This window comes from Aphelocoma coerulescens, chromosome 8 (assembly GCF_041296385.1).
Source record: "Aphelocoma coerulescens isolate FSJ_1873_10779 chromosome 8, UR_Acoe_1.0, whole genome shotgun sequence".
In the NCBI taxonomy this organism is placed as follows: domain Eukaryota; kingdom Metazoa; phylum Chordata; class Aves; order Passeriformes; family Corvidae; genus Aphelocoma; species Aphelocoma coerulescens.
The window spans coordinates 31,196,552-31,212,120 of record NC_091022.1 but is presented as its reverse complement, the minus strand read 5'-3'; the positions used below and the strand labels follow the sequence as shown (position 1 = coordinate 31,212,120).

General features: G+C 42.0%; 1 protein-coding gene across 1 annotated transcript in view; it reads right to left on the bottom strand.

Annotated features, from left to right (window-relative positions):
* Positions 1–802: 802 nt before the first annotated feature.
* Positions 803–15,569, bottom strand: part of EFCAB7 (EF-hand calcium binding domain 7) — a 20,639-nt gene continuing 5,872 nt past the window's right edge. Inside the window, 11 exon segments of the mRNA XM_069023609.1 lie at positions 803–1,361; positions 4,718–4,825; positions 6,053–6,204; positions 6,207–6,261; positions 7,997–8,145; positions 9,576–9,707; positions 9,905–10,070; positions 10,605–10,714; positions 11,215–11,356; positions 14,242–14,369; positions 15,054–15,243. Of these exon segments, the coding sequence (XP_068879710.1) occupies positions 1,287–1,361; positions 4,718–4,825; positions 6,053–6,204; positions 6,207–6,261; positions 7,997–8,145; positions 9,576–9,707; positions 9,905–10,070; positions 10,605–10,714; positions 11,215–11,356; positions 14,242–14,369; positions 15,054–15,243 (1,407 nt within the window). The 3' untranslated portion in view covers positions 803–1,286.

Genomic DNA, 15,569 nt, shown 5'->3' with positions numbered 1-15,569 from the left:
TTTCCTAAAAGGCAGAGAGAGTTGCAGATGAATTCCTGCCACATCTAAAAGGGCTGATTTGACAAACCAAAGCAACGTAAATAATGCACTGCTCAGTTTGTAGTGTCTGCTCCACACGGAGTGCTTCATTATTTCCCGACTCCTTCTTAGGCAAGGAGCTGGCAATTTCTGATTTACCCACACCTTGTCTGAGGCAGCATTGGCAGAGCTCAGTCAGAGCTTAAAAATCACCAAATATGTTTTGGGGCCTCCACTTCTTTTAGACTGTTCTGAAAACGAAAATACCTGTGCTACTCGCTAAGGAAAAAATATGGAAAGCTGGAAGCTCACCAGGAATCCTGCCCCAGCACCAATGGCTGCAGTGTGTAAATCAGAGCCAGCTCTCATTTTGCCACTGACATTTACTTGCCCAGTGTAAGGTTACAGCAGAGGAACAGCAGAGAGCAGGAGTTAGGGCAGATAAAAATAGCTCTGCAACACTACTTGTGCCCTCACACATGAGGTCACACCCATTTAATGGCTATTTTAAACTCAAACAACTCCTTAAGCATCCAGTGGCCAGGGTCATCATTTTTCCCCACATTAACAGACATTTAGAGAAACCAGAAAAATAGAATAAGCTGAATGGTTTTAGTACCTCCAAGCTGGTTTTCATTGCTGTTGCAGCCTAAACTTGGGGCACTTCAGTCTTCTTATTTCAGCCACCTGGGAATAATTAATTGCTGTTAACAGTCAGGAGCCCAAGACAAACCTCCATTTTTCTCAAATGATGTGATTTCCTTATTGCATATGAAAAGGCAGACTTTATTGTATATAAAAGAGTATAAAATCAGACAGGAATTACAGAACAAGTGGAAGATGAGGATTATCAGCAAATGACCAAAAAAAAAGGCAAAGAAGCAAATCCTTGATCAGGTGACAAAATCAAATGAGCCTCACCCCTTGACACTTCTCACATCAAAAGCACAAGAACGTTTAATTAGGAACCCACTCAACAAAGTTTTTTCTCAGTGAGGCAGTTCCAGCCTGCGATGGAACCACAGCCCATGGCATGGAAAACAAGAGCAGCTCTAGGGAGAGCAGCCTTTATGAAGCACAGTTCTATTACAGCTGGATCACTGAACAGCACTCATTTTGATTGTGCCTCTGTGTTTTCATGCCAAGATCACCAACAAGTAGAAAGGTATGCCAGCTTTTGGAGAAGGACAAGACTATAAATTGCCTAAAAGCTGCCTGAAGCCGTTCCTGGTTCAGTGTGGCTGCTCCCAAGCCTGGCACTGGGAGCTTTAACATACAAGGGAGGGCACACAGCTGTAAATCCACTCTTCCTGCTCCTTGAGGGGCATCACGTGCTGAGAGACCTGGCACAAGAGAAAGCAGAGGTGGAAGAGAGTTCTCTTTATTGGAAAACTCCTACCCAATGTGCTGTGCAGGCAAAATGTTCAGTACTTGTATCACTAAATGATGGACATTCATCAGATACACTGACAGCTGATATTTAAAAACTACTGTTGAACTTAACAGCAAAATATCCCTAAGGATCGAGCCTACAGTTTCTACTGAATGAAGCCTAAATTCAAATGTAAAAGCACCTTCCAGGATGAGGCTACGGGTATCTAAAGTGTCAGCAGCAATTTAAATAGGGCCCAGCCTTGCCTGTGTCATGGGACTGCTCTGTTGACAACAGGTTTGAATGAATGCAGCCCGGAAAGCTGGGAAATATTAAATAGCTGGGATGCCTCTGCTTTTGAACAAAGAGAGTGTTTCCGAGGGTGACAGGTTCTGCTGTGCTGGGAATGCAGCACAAACCACAAAAATCCTACTGCAACTCCTGGATCCCACAGCAAGGAGGACATGGAGATTCCCAGTGGGAATCAGGGATGCAGCACTCGGCTGTGCTCCCATCGCTCCCTCAGGAATAGCCAGGTTTAGCTCATTCTGTCTGCCCAGAGAGGGGGCATTTGCTCCTGGATCCCCTGGAAGGTTCCAGGCCAGGCTGGACATTGGGGCTGGAGCAGCCCGGCACAGTGGGAGCTGTCCCTGCCATGGCAGCGCTGGCACTGGATGGGCTTTGAGGTCCTTCCAACCCAAAATCGTTCTGTGAGTCTCAGAGCCCTGAAATTCTCATGACAGAGGTGGAACTGCAAGAGCTTAAGGTCGCTTCCCAAAAAACCCCACTGCACGACTCGGCAGCTTCTGGAGCCCTCGGTCCATTGAAATGCAGTTTCAGAGGAGCTCCGAGGAAATGGTGCTTTGGGGAGAGCAGAGCGGCTGGAACAGAGGAACAGGAACAGTCTCCTGGAGCGAGCCCTTGTGTCTCAGAGAGCGGGATCGGCTCGTTCCTAACGCACCTGGTGCCTCCCAGAGCGGGGGATGGAAACGCAGCCCTGGTCCGAAAGAAACCCTGCCCGGGAGCGCGGGCTGGGATTGGGAGCCGGCGGAGGGAGCTCGGTGTTAAAGAGGCTCTTTTGGCTGTAAAGGTGCGCCTTTGTCTCTCTGCGAAGCCCCCGGCCGTAGCGGCGTTTTGGCTGCTGTCCCCTGATTTTATTGAACTTTTATTAAACTGTCCCTTTTCTTCACCTTTCCTTCCAATTCTACCGAGGGAAGCTCGTTTTGGCAGCTGCGCGTGCGCGGATCCGTGCGCGTGCGCAGATGGCTGCGGGGCGCTGCTCAGTGCGCATGCGCGGGCCGGGGAGACGCATCACCGGTGACCCCTCCGCGGGCAGGACCGCATCACAAATAGTCCCTCCCGGCGGATCACTCCGCGCCGGGACGCATCACCGCTGATTCCTCCGCGGGCAGGACCGCATCACAAATAGTCCCTCCCAGCGGATCACTCCGCGCCGGGACGCATCACCGCTGATTCCTCCGCGGGCAGGACCGCATCACAAATAGTCCCTCCCAGCGGATCACTCCGCGCCGGGACGCATCACCGCTGATTCCTCCGCGGGCAGGACCGCATCACAAATAGTCCCTCCCGGCGGATCACTCCGCGCCGGGACGCATCACCGCTGATTCCTCCGCGGCCGAACCGCATCACAAATAGTCCCTCCTGGCGGATCACTCCGCCTGCGCATGCGCAGACCCGCCGATCCCTCCGCGGCCAGGCTGCAGCACCGCGGGTCCCTCTGCTCCGAACGGTGTTGTGATGTTGGCTTTGTGCGTGTCCCAGAATTGTTATGGATGGATTGTGATGTTGTTCTTTTCATGTTCCTTAACGTGAGAAAAGCTTTGCCTGGCTTCTGTCATGGAACGCTGGAGAATGGCTGCAGTTTGGGTGGCCAGTTTGGCAAGGATTGGGGGGGGGGTGTCTTCACATGCCTGGAAAACCTTATCAAAAGAAAAGAACCCGAAACCAGACGGATTGAAGCCAAGGAAAAGATAAGACTGATAAGATGATCCTCAGCAACTCCAGAGAATTAATGAATGATGCGTGACGGTGATGAATAGGAAATAAGCGATGGACTTTGAAAGCCGATCGATCTTTGCATGTAGAGTTGTGCCTTTGGCTCTCTGCCCACGCACCCGGCCCTAACACCCTTTGTGCTGTTGTCTCCTAATTGTCCCTTTTATTAAACTTCCCTTCCAATTTTACCGAGAGTGAAGCTCGTTTTTCACAGAACCAAGGGCACAGTAAATTTGGGGAAGAGCAGGTGACAATGTCCCTGGATCAGCCTGGGGCTGGTTCTGTGATCACACCTGGATTTACAGTTTCTGTCATTCTGGACATTAAATTATTGCCCGGCCACGATTCTACTGCTCAGTGATGCTCCAACAGGGCCTGTGAAGATCTTATTTGTGCCATTAAAGAGTCAGACTCACCCTGTGGCAATAATGCCAAGGAAAGCTGGCACACAGACCAAAACAAAGCCGGCAGGCTACACTGGATGTCAAACGGGACTGGCAAATAATCTCGATTTCAGTTTACTTACAGAAACGCAAACTGAAAAATAAGATAAACACCCCTTCATCTCACAACTACAAACTGAGCTGTTGCTAGTCAAAAAAAATTCACCCTGGAAAACTCGGAAATATAAAATAGCTTGGATGCCTCTGCTTTTGAACAAGCAGAGTGTACTTTTAGAAAAATAAAACCAGGGGGTTTATTCATAAATAAATGAAGAAAAACATCATCTGCATTTGTAATGCATTTTCCATCACATCCCACCCCTTAGGACCCTCATTTGGAATTGTCACTAAAGCGTGCCCAGCTCTGCAGCAGGGCTCAGCAATCAAACTGTCTCATGGTTTACATGATCCCTAAATCAGGTTTAACAAAAGTTAGCCACCTGCAAATCTCACTGTGCACAAGGACTGCAACACATCTATTTCTGCTTCTGATCAGTGCATGCTTGGTCTGTTTCTCAGGCATCAATATGTGGGATTAAAAGTGGCTAAGTGAAAAAGAAATAAAATACAGCCTTAGAAAAAGATTATTAAAAATATTACTCAATGGTGCATGTATAGAATGGACAATTGAAATAGGCTCACATATGAAAAACTGAGCAGTTATGGATGTTTATAGCAAACTGCACAGGAAAACAGGGATACATCCAGTTCATTATCAGCTTTGAAACACCAAGAACTGCTGATGTGTTCAGGTCAGAAGATGCCACTCTCCACATGCTCATTATCATGATAAAAGTCCCATAAAAGGAAACTATAAAGATGTCACCTGTTTTTCTCTAAAGTTGTCTAAGCCATGAAAGAACCTCACCATCATGGATTTTGGAGCCACTTCCACAGCAAAAACTGTCAGTCCCCTACTGTTGAGGCAGTTCTTACTCTTCTCATTGTTGACATGAATTATCACTTTGTTTTCAGACTGCAAGTGAAAAAACATGAAGAAACCATTAGTCTTTATTGGTTAAGTGTCTGTTCTTTGTGTTAACAACTGCACACTCCTTGTACTTCCTGTGTTACAGGACAGAAGTGCTTAAGGATACTCTTTGAAGAGTAACAGTTTCAAATGGATCTTAGCACCACATTCCTGGTCAAAAGTCACTCAAGACTCATTGAAACAACACAAGGACTTGTGAAGATACAAGCTGGCCTTGTTGAAGCTCACACCGCTGGCCTCAGCCTGTCCACATCCCCCTGTGGAGCTTCCCCAGCATTCCCACCCAGCTTGGTGAGATCTGCAAACCAAACCCAACTGCTATAAACAGAGTGGGCAGAGATCTGAAGCAGAGAGCATCCAGTTGTCTCAGTGCAGCCCTGATCTCCCTCCCTGACATATCCTCAAACATATAAATAACTCTGGAATATCCACCCTAAAGGGCAAAGTGCAAAGCCAAATCCAGAGTTCCAGGAGCCTCAGCATCCACTCCTAATATTAGTCCCCCAACCCACCCCCTTTTGCTTGGCTGTGCATTTAAAAAAGCACTTCTTGCTGGGATCTTTTCAGATTTAAAGCATCTGAAGTTGAACATCTGAACTGTGCTGTGTTTATTCAACGTTCCTGCTAGAAAGGAACCTGACAAGGAACAGCACATTCATTGTGGTCTATGGAAAAAGGTTTAAAATCTCTGCTTCTCACCAACCCCTTCTACTTGGATTCACAACTTTCAGCTTGAATTACTCATAAATTACACCTGGAAGAATAATCAGGTAAAAACTCATCCATAACACACTCCTAAAAATCACTGCTCTTTGAGCTTCTTGTGGACACTGGAAATATTCAATAGCATAAATGCTGTGCTCTTTGCTCTTGCTCTAATTGCATTTCCTGCTGTTAGTGTTTCTTTTCTCATTTGACCATCATATTGTGTCAAAAGATTGAAAAATTGGAATGTGAACACAAAAACATTCACATTTTATATGGTCCTTAGAACTGCTTGCCTCATTATAATAATCTGTCCCTTCCAGGAACACTGCTCCAGGCTCTTCTGAAGTCCCAAGGAGCACAAGCACAGCAGGAGGGTTTTTTAATGAAACAGACACAAAAACCTGATTTCAGGAGAAGTAATTCTCAACTATGAGCCAAGGAAGGAGCAGGATCAATAACAACAGACATAAACACAAAGTACCTTATGGAAGTCCCAGGCCATGCCTTCTTTTCAGTCACAGAGCTGATCCTGCTGCCTGATTTGTAAGTGTGGCTGATGATGTTCTCAGAGCCATCCAGCACTTTGGCCTCTCCTTTATTAAGCACAGACCTGCAGACAGCCCTGCTCAGCTGGGAGCCCCCTGCCCCCAGAGAAAGGCTTTCATTCTGCCTTTGCACCTCTCTGCACACATGTCAATGACAAGGGGCCAGGCCTGCAAGGGAGAATAGGAGTTTTAGCATCACTGCAGCTGTAGTTTTTCCCCTCAGATTTTCCCCCCACAGCTCCTAAGTATTTTCTTATATAAACTCGAATTACCCAGATAGAAATATTTCCTTGAATATTAAATATTCCAAACCTGAGAGCTGGGGCAGTCTTTTACACCAAATGAAAGCTCAGGACAACTGGCATTTTTATGCCATTTACAGTACACCTGACATGTAGCTCAACACAGCAAACCCTTCCTTGGACAGCTAAATGGCCAGGAATTAGGATGAAATATGAATGTATTCCAGTGGCTGAAAGAAACCTTTCTCCTTTACCTGTCACACTCTTGCTGTTTGTGCCACTTCACACAGATTTAACACCTCTGCAATGTTGCATTGAGCACTCTGGGAGTATCTTGGCTACATTTTACTCCTGGTGTAACAACCTGGAGTTTGCATTTTCTTAGACTCCCTCACAGCACCTCAGTTCCTTTCTAAAGCTGTTGGAATCCAGCAGAAATGATTTCTCAAGCTCTCTCTCAGTGCTCCCAAAACATCAATCTTCAATTATTTGAAATCAAGGAATTCAAGAGGTAAGTGAGAGACACAAGTTAACAGCTGGAGATTTTTAGTTTAATTACTGAAGCGTTTGGAGAGCTGTGCTGGCCTTCAGAAAGCAAAGGCTGGAGCCAGAACCCACAGCTGGAATAAGGCACAACACACCTTCCTGAAATTCCTAACTGGAGAAAAACCTCCCCAAAATGCTCTTTCTTGGAGCAGGGCTCTCTCTTGTGGCTGAAATGCAGAAAAACAGCTTTGCAGGGGCTCTGCCAACCGCAGCAGCTCGGAGGAAAAGGACAAACTGCTCATCCTTAAATCCCTCACCACCATCCCGAGATTTTCACTGACAGACAACTGATATCTCCCATACTGACTATTTTTAGGTCTTCCTGTATTTTATATAGTGACTACACTGACCCGTTTAACAAAGTTAAATACCATTATCAGACTGTGATCCTAAAAATCAGCTTTTCCTAAGAATTAAATTATTTAATTATCTGCATATTCAATGCTTTAATTTTTTTCTCTTCATTAACGACCTCCTCTTTCCTTAGAGAGAACTATTAACATCAGAAGTAATATTATTTCTATAAAAATAAATAAAATAATAAAATAAAATTTGTAAATCACACAAAAACATCGGAGAAATAATCCCAGGTCCTGTAAAGTAAACAGTGTGTGACCCAGACCCAAAAATTTTAATGAAGCATTAAAATTTCATGTTGAACACCTTCAGACACTGTTGTGAAAGGCAACAGTAACAGAAATAGTTCTGTCTGGAAACTAGGAATTCTAAATCACGTGGAAAAAAATTATCTTTATCCACTTCTGTTGTGGTTAGGGCCACAAAAGTGACTTTTTTAAGGAGAAAAAGTCCTGTATTTTCTACATTTGCTGACAGGTCACCGTTTACCATCCTTATCCTCCTATCACTCCCCACCAGCAGAGTGCATGCATTCTTCCAACAGATAGAATCCAACATTCCTTCCTCTACAACCCCACAAAATCCTGGCTTTCTCTAAAGCAAAGGAAAATTCCCTCTTTCAAGGACCCAAGTGCTATCTTAAGAATGAGGAGAATGACAGTGGCAGTGGATCCCTGCCCTCCTGCAATCAGTCTGTGGCAGACACAAAGAGTGCAGCAGAAAAATGTGCAGTGATTTTTGCTCTGTGACTCTCCCACCTCTGTCATTTCTAAGGCTTTGTTGTAGCCCAGGGACAACAAAGTGACCCAAAGGTCCCAAGGATCCCCATCCCACTCGTTGGCTTCCATGAGATTCAAATCCATCAATCCTTGTCTTGTTAGTTCATTTCTCTTCATCTCAAAATTCTCTGTTTCAAAGGAATAGAAAGAGCACTTCAAAGTCTCTTTTCTCTGCAAACACCTTTATCCTCCCAAAGGCAAAAATCCCACTCCTGTTAACAAGGTCTAAAAGATGGAGCCAACTTGCAGCCTCAGGGTGGCCAATATCATTTGGGAAAGAATCTCCTTGACCAGGCCCATGCTGTTTGCAGAGCTTCCCTGTGGATTTGGGATAATGCCTGAAACAGCTGGCCCCTTGGATAACCCAGAAAAGGGGGAGATTTCAACACACAAAGAGTTCATACTGATTTCTTTTTCTACAAGTTTGGGGCTGAGCTTTGCAGAACGGGGTATTTTAGGAATGGGAAATGAAAATCAGCTGGAGACAGCACCTTTCAATGCTTCAGGTCCTTGATACAGAAGTGATTTACTTAGTTCCTAAAAAGCAATACAATTCCAGTAATCCTAACACCCCTCTCTAGAGAGAATATCATAGATCCACCACTCTAATGGCAGCAAACACATAATTGAAATGTCCTCGTGTCAGGGACTTTTAAAAATGGTTTTCTCATCTTCATAACAATGCTAAATCTTTACTATATATTATTAAAAAGGGATTACCAATTTAATAAATCTATCCAAGGCTACAGATGCTGTAATAAATGGCTTGAACTTTGGTGTCTGATGATATTCATGTGAACCCTTCCACTGATTGATGACCTACTGAAACATTCCCCAGCTTTCTCCTCCTTCCTCTCTTATTTATTCACGCATTTCCACCCCTCCTACTTGTGTGGAGATCAGAGGCATCACCCTGACAAAGCCAGCAAGTGTGGAAAAGCACATGCAGGGATGAAACAGAGGAAAAATTCAAGTATAGAAATGTGTTTTTCTAGGAGTTTTCCATAAGTTAAGAAAAATTCTGATACCTCAGAAGTAATATTAATAGGGCTTGCCAGATCCAAAGTATTTTGGCCAACGTGCCACAGCCTCCAAAGGAATGATGTCAAACCTGACATGTATTGTACAATGAGACACTGGCAACCCCACATAAACTCTGGATGCCATTTTATAGCACACTAATTAAATGTCCCTCTCCACACTTTGTGAGATAAAAAAGCAGCCCCAGCCCAATCTGCACAAAGGAGATCGATTCAACAAATACCTGTGACAGTTTCCTTCCCCATATGATCCAGGATTACAAACCCTGTAGGTTTTGGCAGCTACAGAACAATTAGGAAGGGGAAGAATTCTCTCAGCAGAAGGTCAGTAGCACACACACCAGAATGAAGCAAAGCAAAGGACAGGAGACTGGAGAAAAAGAAAAAGAAAGGGGGAAGAGAACAATATCTACACATGTTCTTGGAATAGGCTACAGAATACCCAGTTCTATCCAGCTGGAAAGTTAACTGATAGTCTTAATTAGTTTTAGGCCTAATTACCACAGTAATGAACTTACCTTTACACACAGCCCAGGCTTCCTGCTCACACTTCTCCCCACTAGTCCTCAGCTCAAAGAAGTTGTATTCCTCCAGACTCAGGAGGCCATTCCCATCCAAATCAATTGTTTCAAATATATCCAACAAAGCAGCTCTGAGGGATGAAAAAGGCCAAACTATTTCCAAAGGCTTCCATTTCCTTTTACTGGCTCACAATATTGCCAAGAACTGTTCAGTCTATTTGAGACTATTCTCTACAAGTAGTACTTTAGGAACATCCAGATTTAAAAAGCCACATTTTAGCTGGAAAAGAGATTTTTATAGAGGTTATCATGTTTGGGAATAAAACTCACCAGAACTCTTTGGTGAGAGAGAGCCAGCTCTCCATCTTCATCTCTCCACACCAGTTTGGCTTCTCCAGGAATTTGGGTTTTTACCTTCCTCAGCCTACAGCCACTTGTGAAAGGGAGCAGCCAGTAAAGCCCAGATCCAAGCTCCCCTCTCCATCCAAACATCTGCTCTTCAAGGAAGACAGAAAAGTTTGGAACAACTTCTCAAATGATGCTGCTCTTTGTTGCCAGTAATATTCATATAGACCTGATGAATTACTTGAAAACCCTGGCAATGCTGGGTGCTCTCCTTAAAAAAAATTGGCTGTGTGATGCCATTTGAAGGCTAAAAAACAGTGAATCTCTTAGAATGAAAAGTTAGAAAAACATGCAGGAGAGAGATGAGGGGAGAAGGGGACAATAAGTTTATGCTGCCTTATTTCTGCCACAGAATAAGAATATTCTGTGCACTATGAAGTTCAAATGGCAAGGAGAAAGAAAATAAAAGGAAATGTAAACAAATTTTGCCTTGGAAATGTTGTGTTTGAAGGTGAAGAAATACAGCTGAGTTTCTACAGAGTAGCTGTAAATGTACCCAGCAACTCAGCAATACTGGGCACAGCTGGAATTCTTTCCAAACACATGGAATTCACACCCCCAGCATTAACGCACACATGAAAAAATAACAATTAAAATAGGAATACACCAAAAATCTCTAACCTCTTTGTGTTGGAGTTCAGTAAAGCTCACAAGCTGTAGATTCTCTTGGGTTTCATTTTCCTTCAGAAGAAACAAAGCTGTATCCACTGACAACCAGCGACAAGATTTTCCTAAAAGGAAAAATATCCCCTAAAAATGCTTAATAATGACACACAACTGTTTTTATTTGCATGTCAAAATAGGTATTCCCATGGTATTTATTGATGCCTGCTGATGAAAAATGGGAAAAAAGAATCTATTCTACACTATTGGCATTTCCTTCCTGTTTAGGCCAAGCAGATCAATTGTTCCAAGCCTTGTGATTGTCTCACAGATAATGATTACTGCTAATAATTTTATCATTAAGAACTATTGATAAAATAGTTCTATCATTAAGGGTCAAGAGTGCCAAAGAATGGTTACACAACACATAAATTTGTTTCAAAAAAACCAGCCCAGCTGACTCTAAAATAACTTTGGGGTCTAAAGGCTCCCGTTTTATGGGATTAAAAAGGAAATAACCTACTTGGGGAAAAAAATCATTCCAATGTAGCAACTGGATGAAGCCCTGTGGTAAATCACCAAGCCACCACCTCTTTTTAAGAGGAAAAGGAAATATAAACACACTCACCTTCTGCCTGGGGAATATTTAAAGGTTTGATGGTGACACAAACTGCAGATCATCGGGGTAAGTGCAGCCTGTATTTGTGACTGATGATTTCCCCATCTTTTTCCAGGTAGAAGCATCCTTTGGATTGTACACATTGCCATTCCTGGAAACCAAGCAAATATAAGGTGTTGTTCTCATTTTGGATGAAGATCAAAGTGCCTTCTCTGAAATATGAATTAATTTGATTATTTAAGAAACCCTGCATAAAACGCACCACAACATACAGCATCAATATACTTTTATGAAAAACAAAACCCCAAATAGTCCTTCTTGTAGTCAATTTTTGGAAAGTAACATTGCTTCACTTGTGAAAATGCCTGAAAAACACACATTACCCCAATGCTCCAGTAGTTGAAAATTAAATTGGAATTGCCACGAAGATTCTGATAATTATTTTTGCAAACAGCTGGCAGCATGGACTAATTTAAATATAAATATCATATACTTTGCAACTCCCTTTCTGCTGTTCTTTGAAGGTTTGGAATTTTTTTTTTAAAATTAAGATTTTGCTAAAGAAGTTCTAAAAGACTTTCAAAGTAACTTGGCTGTGGAAAAGACAAAGATTTATTAAGTTATTTAAAATCAAGTGAGATCTCCAGTCCCTGGCAGACACTGCTATCCAAGTCCCTCCCCTCCTATAATCTCCCAGAATCTTTTCCTTGTGGGCACAACCTGCTGGAGAAGGTTTTAGGGATAATCCTTATGGAAGTGCAGCTGGTCACCTTTTATGGAGCAGAATAAACCTCATTAACAAATCCATCCAATAATTTTATACTCCTCTTTATCCATTAAACTGGATTTGTAGTGACAGGACAAGGAAAAAGGGGACCAATCATAAAAAATAATTAAGAAAGAAGTGAACAGAGACAAAACATTCCTGGGACTTAATGGTGAGGGTTAAATATGGAGCAACAGCTGGGGTTGTGTCAGTCAAAAAATGGATAATGGGAGCTGGGATTAACAGGGGGGTCAACATAAGTCAGCAACAGAATTCCAACATGGACTTCAGCCTGTTGGATCATTTCCACCACTACTCCTAAACTGTTTATTCCAATACTTCCAGGACTCCTGACTTCAGCTAAAAGGAGGTTTAAAAATGGAGGTTTTGTCTTAAAATTTGACACACTGGAAATAACTGGTTGTTTGCTGCAAGCTTAATACCTGCCAAAACTGTTGTACAAAAACCTTACCCATGTTCTAGGAAATCAAACCCTGTTATTCTGGCAGAGAGCATAAGGTGGTGCTAAAAGTGCTAAATTACCAAATTCCAAACAGGTATGTAAAATTGGGAAGCTAAAAGAGGATTTCCTGGCTGGATTTTCCTCTGTCACTGCAAAGCAGAACAGAAGTTGTCAAAAAAGAGCCAAAGTGGGAAACGTTTGTGTTAGAAATGTTAACTGGAAAGAAATGTGAGGCACTACCTGCCGCTGGCCACTGCAACTGAAATTTAAGTTCTTATTGAAATGATCCACATATTAATGCATAATTCCTAATAAAAAGCAATGATTGAGAGGAATTTTCTAAGGGTTTTTAAATTTAGACATTCACCATGTTCTGACTTCCACCGTTTTCCTCTGTCAGAAATGTAAAGCTGGTGTTGTTCCAACATCCTGAGGGCAATATTTTCTTACTTGTACAAAAAGACAGGTGAACAGCAAAAAAAAAAAAATATTCTTGGATATAAGATGAATAAGAAGAATTTTTGGGTGCTGGATTCTGATTCACACCACAAATGAATCCCTGGGCATTTATTCACTGACTCTGGCAAAATTGTACAAAATAAAGTTTTAAAAAAATTAATAGTTCTACTTACACCTTTCCATGTTTATTGATTGATTTCAGTTTTTGGATGATGCCAATCAATACTAATCAATATCTGCAGCTGCTTTTTTTTTTCATTCAGTTCTTACTGGCTTATACAAAGGAAAAAGAATCCCATCTTGGGTAAGGGTGTGCTGGTTTTATACACTGCACATCATGTTTGAACAAGGTGAGATTGCAGGTTAAATTGCATGGAGGTCCAGATACCTAAACAGACTGCCAAAAATCCCTGGGAGATGATGTTTTGAAATTATAATATAGAACAAATGTCACTGTACAGCAATGGGGAAGACATAAAGGACTTCAGAGTTCAATAACAAACCCAGAGTTGTTATTTGAAACAAAAATGTAGCTCCTGAGGACAATCAGTTCTGTTTTCCAGCAGCACTTACAGTGTGGTCAGAACCATTTGTTCCCTTTTATACAGGAGTCTCCAGGTGCACATTTTTAATGTATCCCAGCAGTTTCCAGTTAATGTTTTCTATTTCTACAGCTATTATTTTCTGTTGAAAGAAAACTAGTAAAGGTCCAGTCAAGAAAGGGAAACACAAAGGGAAAAAGATCAATATTAACACTCTACAAATATTGACTTAGCAAAGTGACTTTGGTGTCTCTCTCCCCCAGGAATTTATATTGAATGAGTGATTTATTTAAAAGAAAATACTGATAGGACATATTAGTCTAACTAAAAATCAATATTTTCAGGTTACAGCATGTATTTACCAAGCAATGCCCAAGAAACTGAATATGCTCACAGATCTGTTATTTATTTCCAATTACCTTTCATGCACAGGTTTATGATACACAATCTTTCAGACTACTTAAGCATTTAAAGTTCTCACCAACCTAATAAATTATTAAATTTTAAATTTCTCAAGAAGTCATTACATGTTTTCTCCAACAGTGGTTTCATTTATAAAAAACCACATTTTGTTCTATGAAACCTTCACACCTGAAAAATTATTTCCAATAACTTGTTGTCAGCAAAACCAACAGTATAGAAAAATGTTCATAATAATATGTATCAGGAAAGCTCTCAGTAGTTTATAGCTGCCCTTGACAAACTATTAATAAAACATAAGACACCATTTTTCTCTGATTTTTAGCTTATTTAAAATGCAATAACACGGGTGCCTAGAGGAAAACACCATCATTTCAGTGTGATACCTTCATTGTGTCAGGCTCAATAATTAGCTTTGTGTTCCTGCTGCTGCTGGCACCCACAGTGACAGTGGTGGAGGTAAAAGCTTTGCCACTTTGAGCTGATGAAGGTCTTGAAGGAGCTCTGCTGTCACCTACAAACAGATATTTAATTACAATTACATTATTTCAACCCTCTCCTAGTGCTATTTATCATAAACCTTGCATTTAAAAGCACAAAGAAAACTGGATGACAAGAACTCAATCACAGAACTTCCCTTCAGCACTCTCCTGTCACTTTTGCTCCTCTTTGGTATTGCCCAGATCTGAAGCAACTTGGAACAGCACAAACTACATCCTAATATTTCAGACTTGGTGCCTCTGCAGTCTGTTCTCCATGGACTTTTTCCAGTTTGGGAAGGTTTGGAAGCAGCTTTGTAACTTCAGCAAGGACCTTAAACTCTCCTATTGATTGTGCTTGAAAAGCAGCCTCAAGAATTGAAACAAGCACACAGTTCATTGATAAATGTTTAAGGTTTCATGTCTGATCTGGGAAGGAAATAAATAACTTGCAATATCTAAGCATTCACCTCCTCTCTTCCCTTTGGACTGTGTCACATGACAATCAACAAAATCCACCCTTAGGAATCTGAGAGCTTCATAGATGCAGCCATTTGAACATATTGTACTGACACATTGATGGGATTGCCACAGTAGAGATTATATTCATCACTAAAATCCTCACTAATCTGAGAAAAATTAAACAAAAATTCAACTGCTCATTGAGCCAGAGCTTCATCTCCAACAGAAAAAACATCAAATGGAAGAAATAGAAACACCATTAGCCAGTTTGTGATGGCTTTTCCTGGAGATCCTCGGGGATGCTTTGGACACCAGCACTGGGATCCCTTCAGAGGAATTTTCAGTTTCATTCCCAAACTGCTGCTGCCTCAGTCGAGGGTCAACTTCCAGCCTGTCCCTTGCAGCCTTGCAGCACTGCTCACGGGTGCTCAGCTACAGCTCACAGAACTTGAGATAAAAAAAGAATATTTCACCTACCAGGTTCCCTTTCTCATGGCTTGAAGGAGTAAAATGTAGCATTAGCAAGGAAAGGATGGGGCAGCAGAATTTTCTCTTCAAGACCAGCATTAATTTAAATTTTCATTAGTAAGAACAACCACTCAAGTATCACAGTAAAATGCAGCCATGATTCAACAAGGAGGACCAAATATTGAATAAATATTAAGGGTGACTTTCAACTCTTTCTTTCTAGATATTTGAAGACTGATTGTTAACATAGGATTCTTACCAGTTTTCCTCCAGTGAAACCATATTGATGTACAAATTTTTGTGGG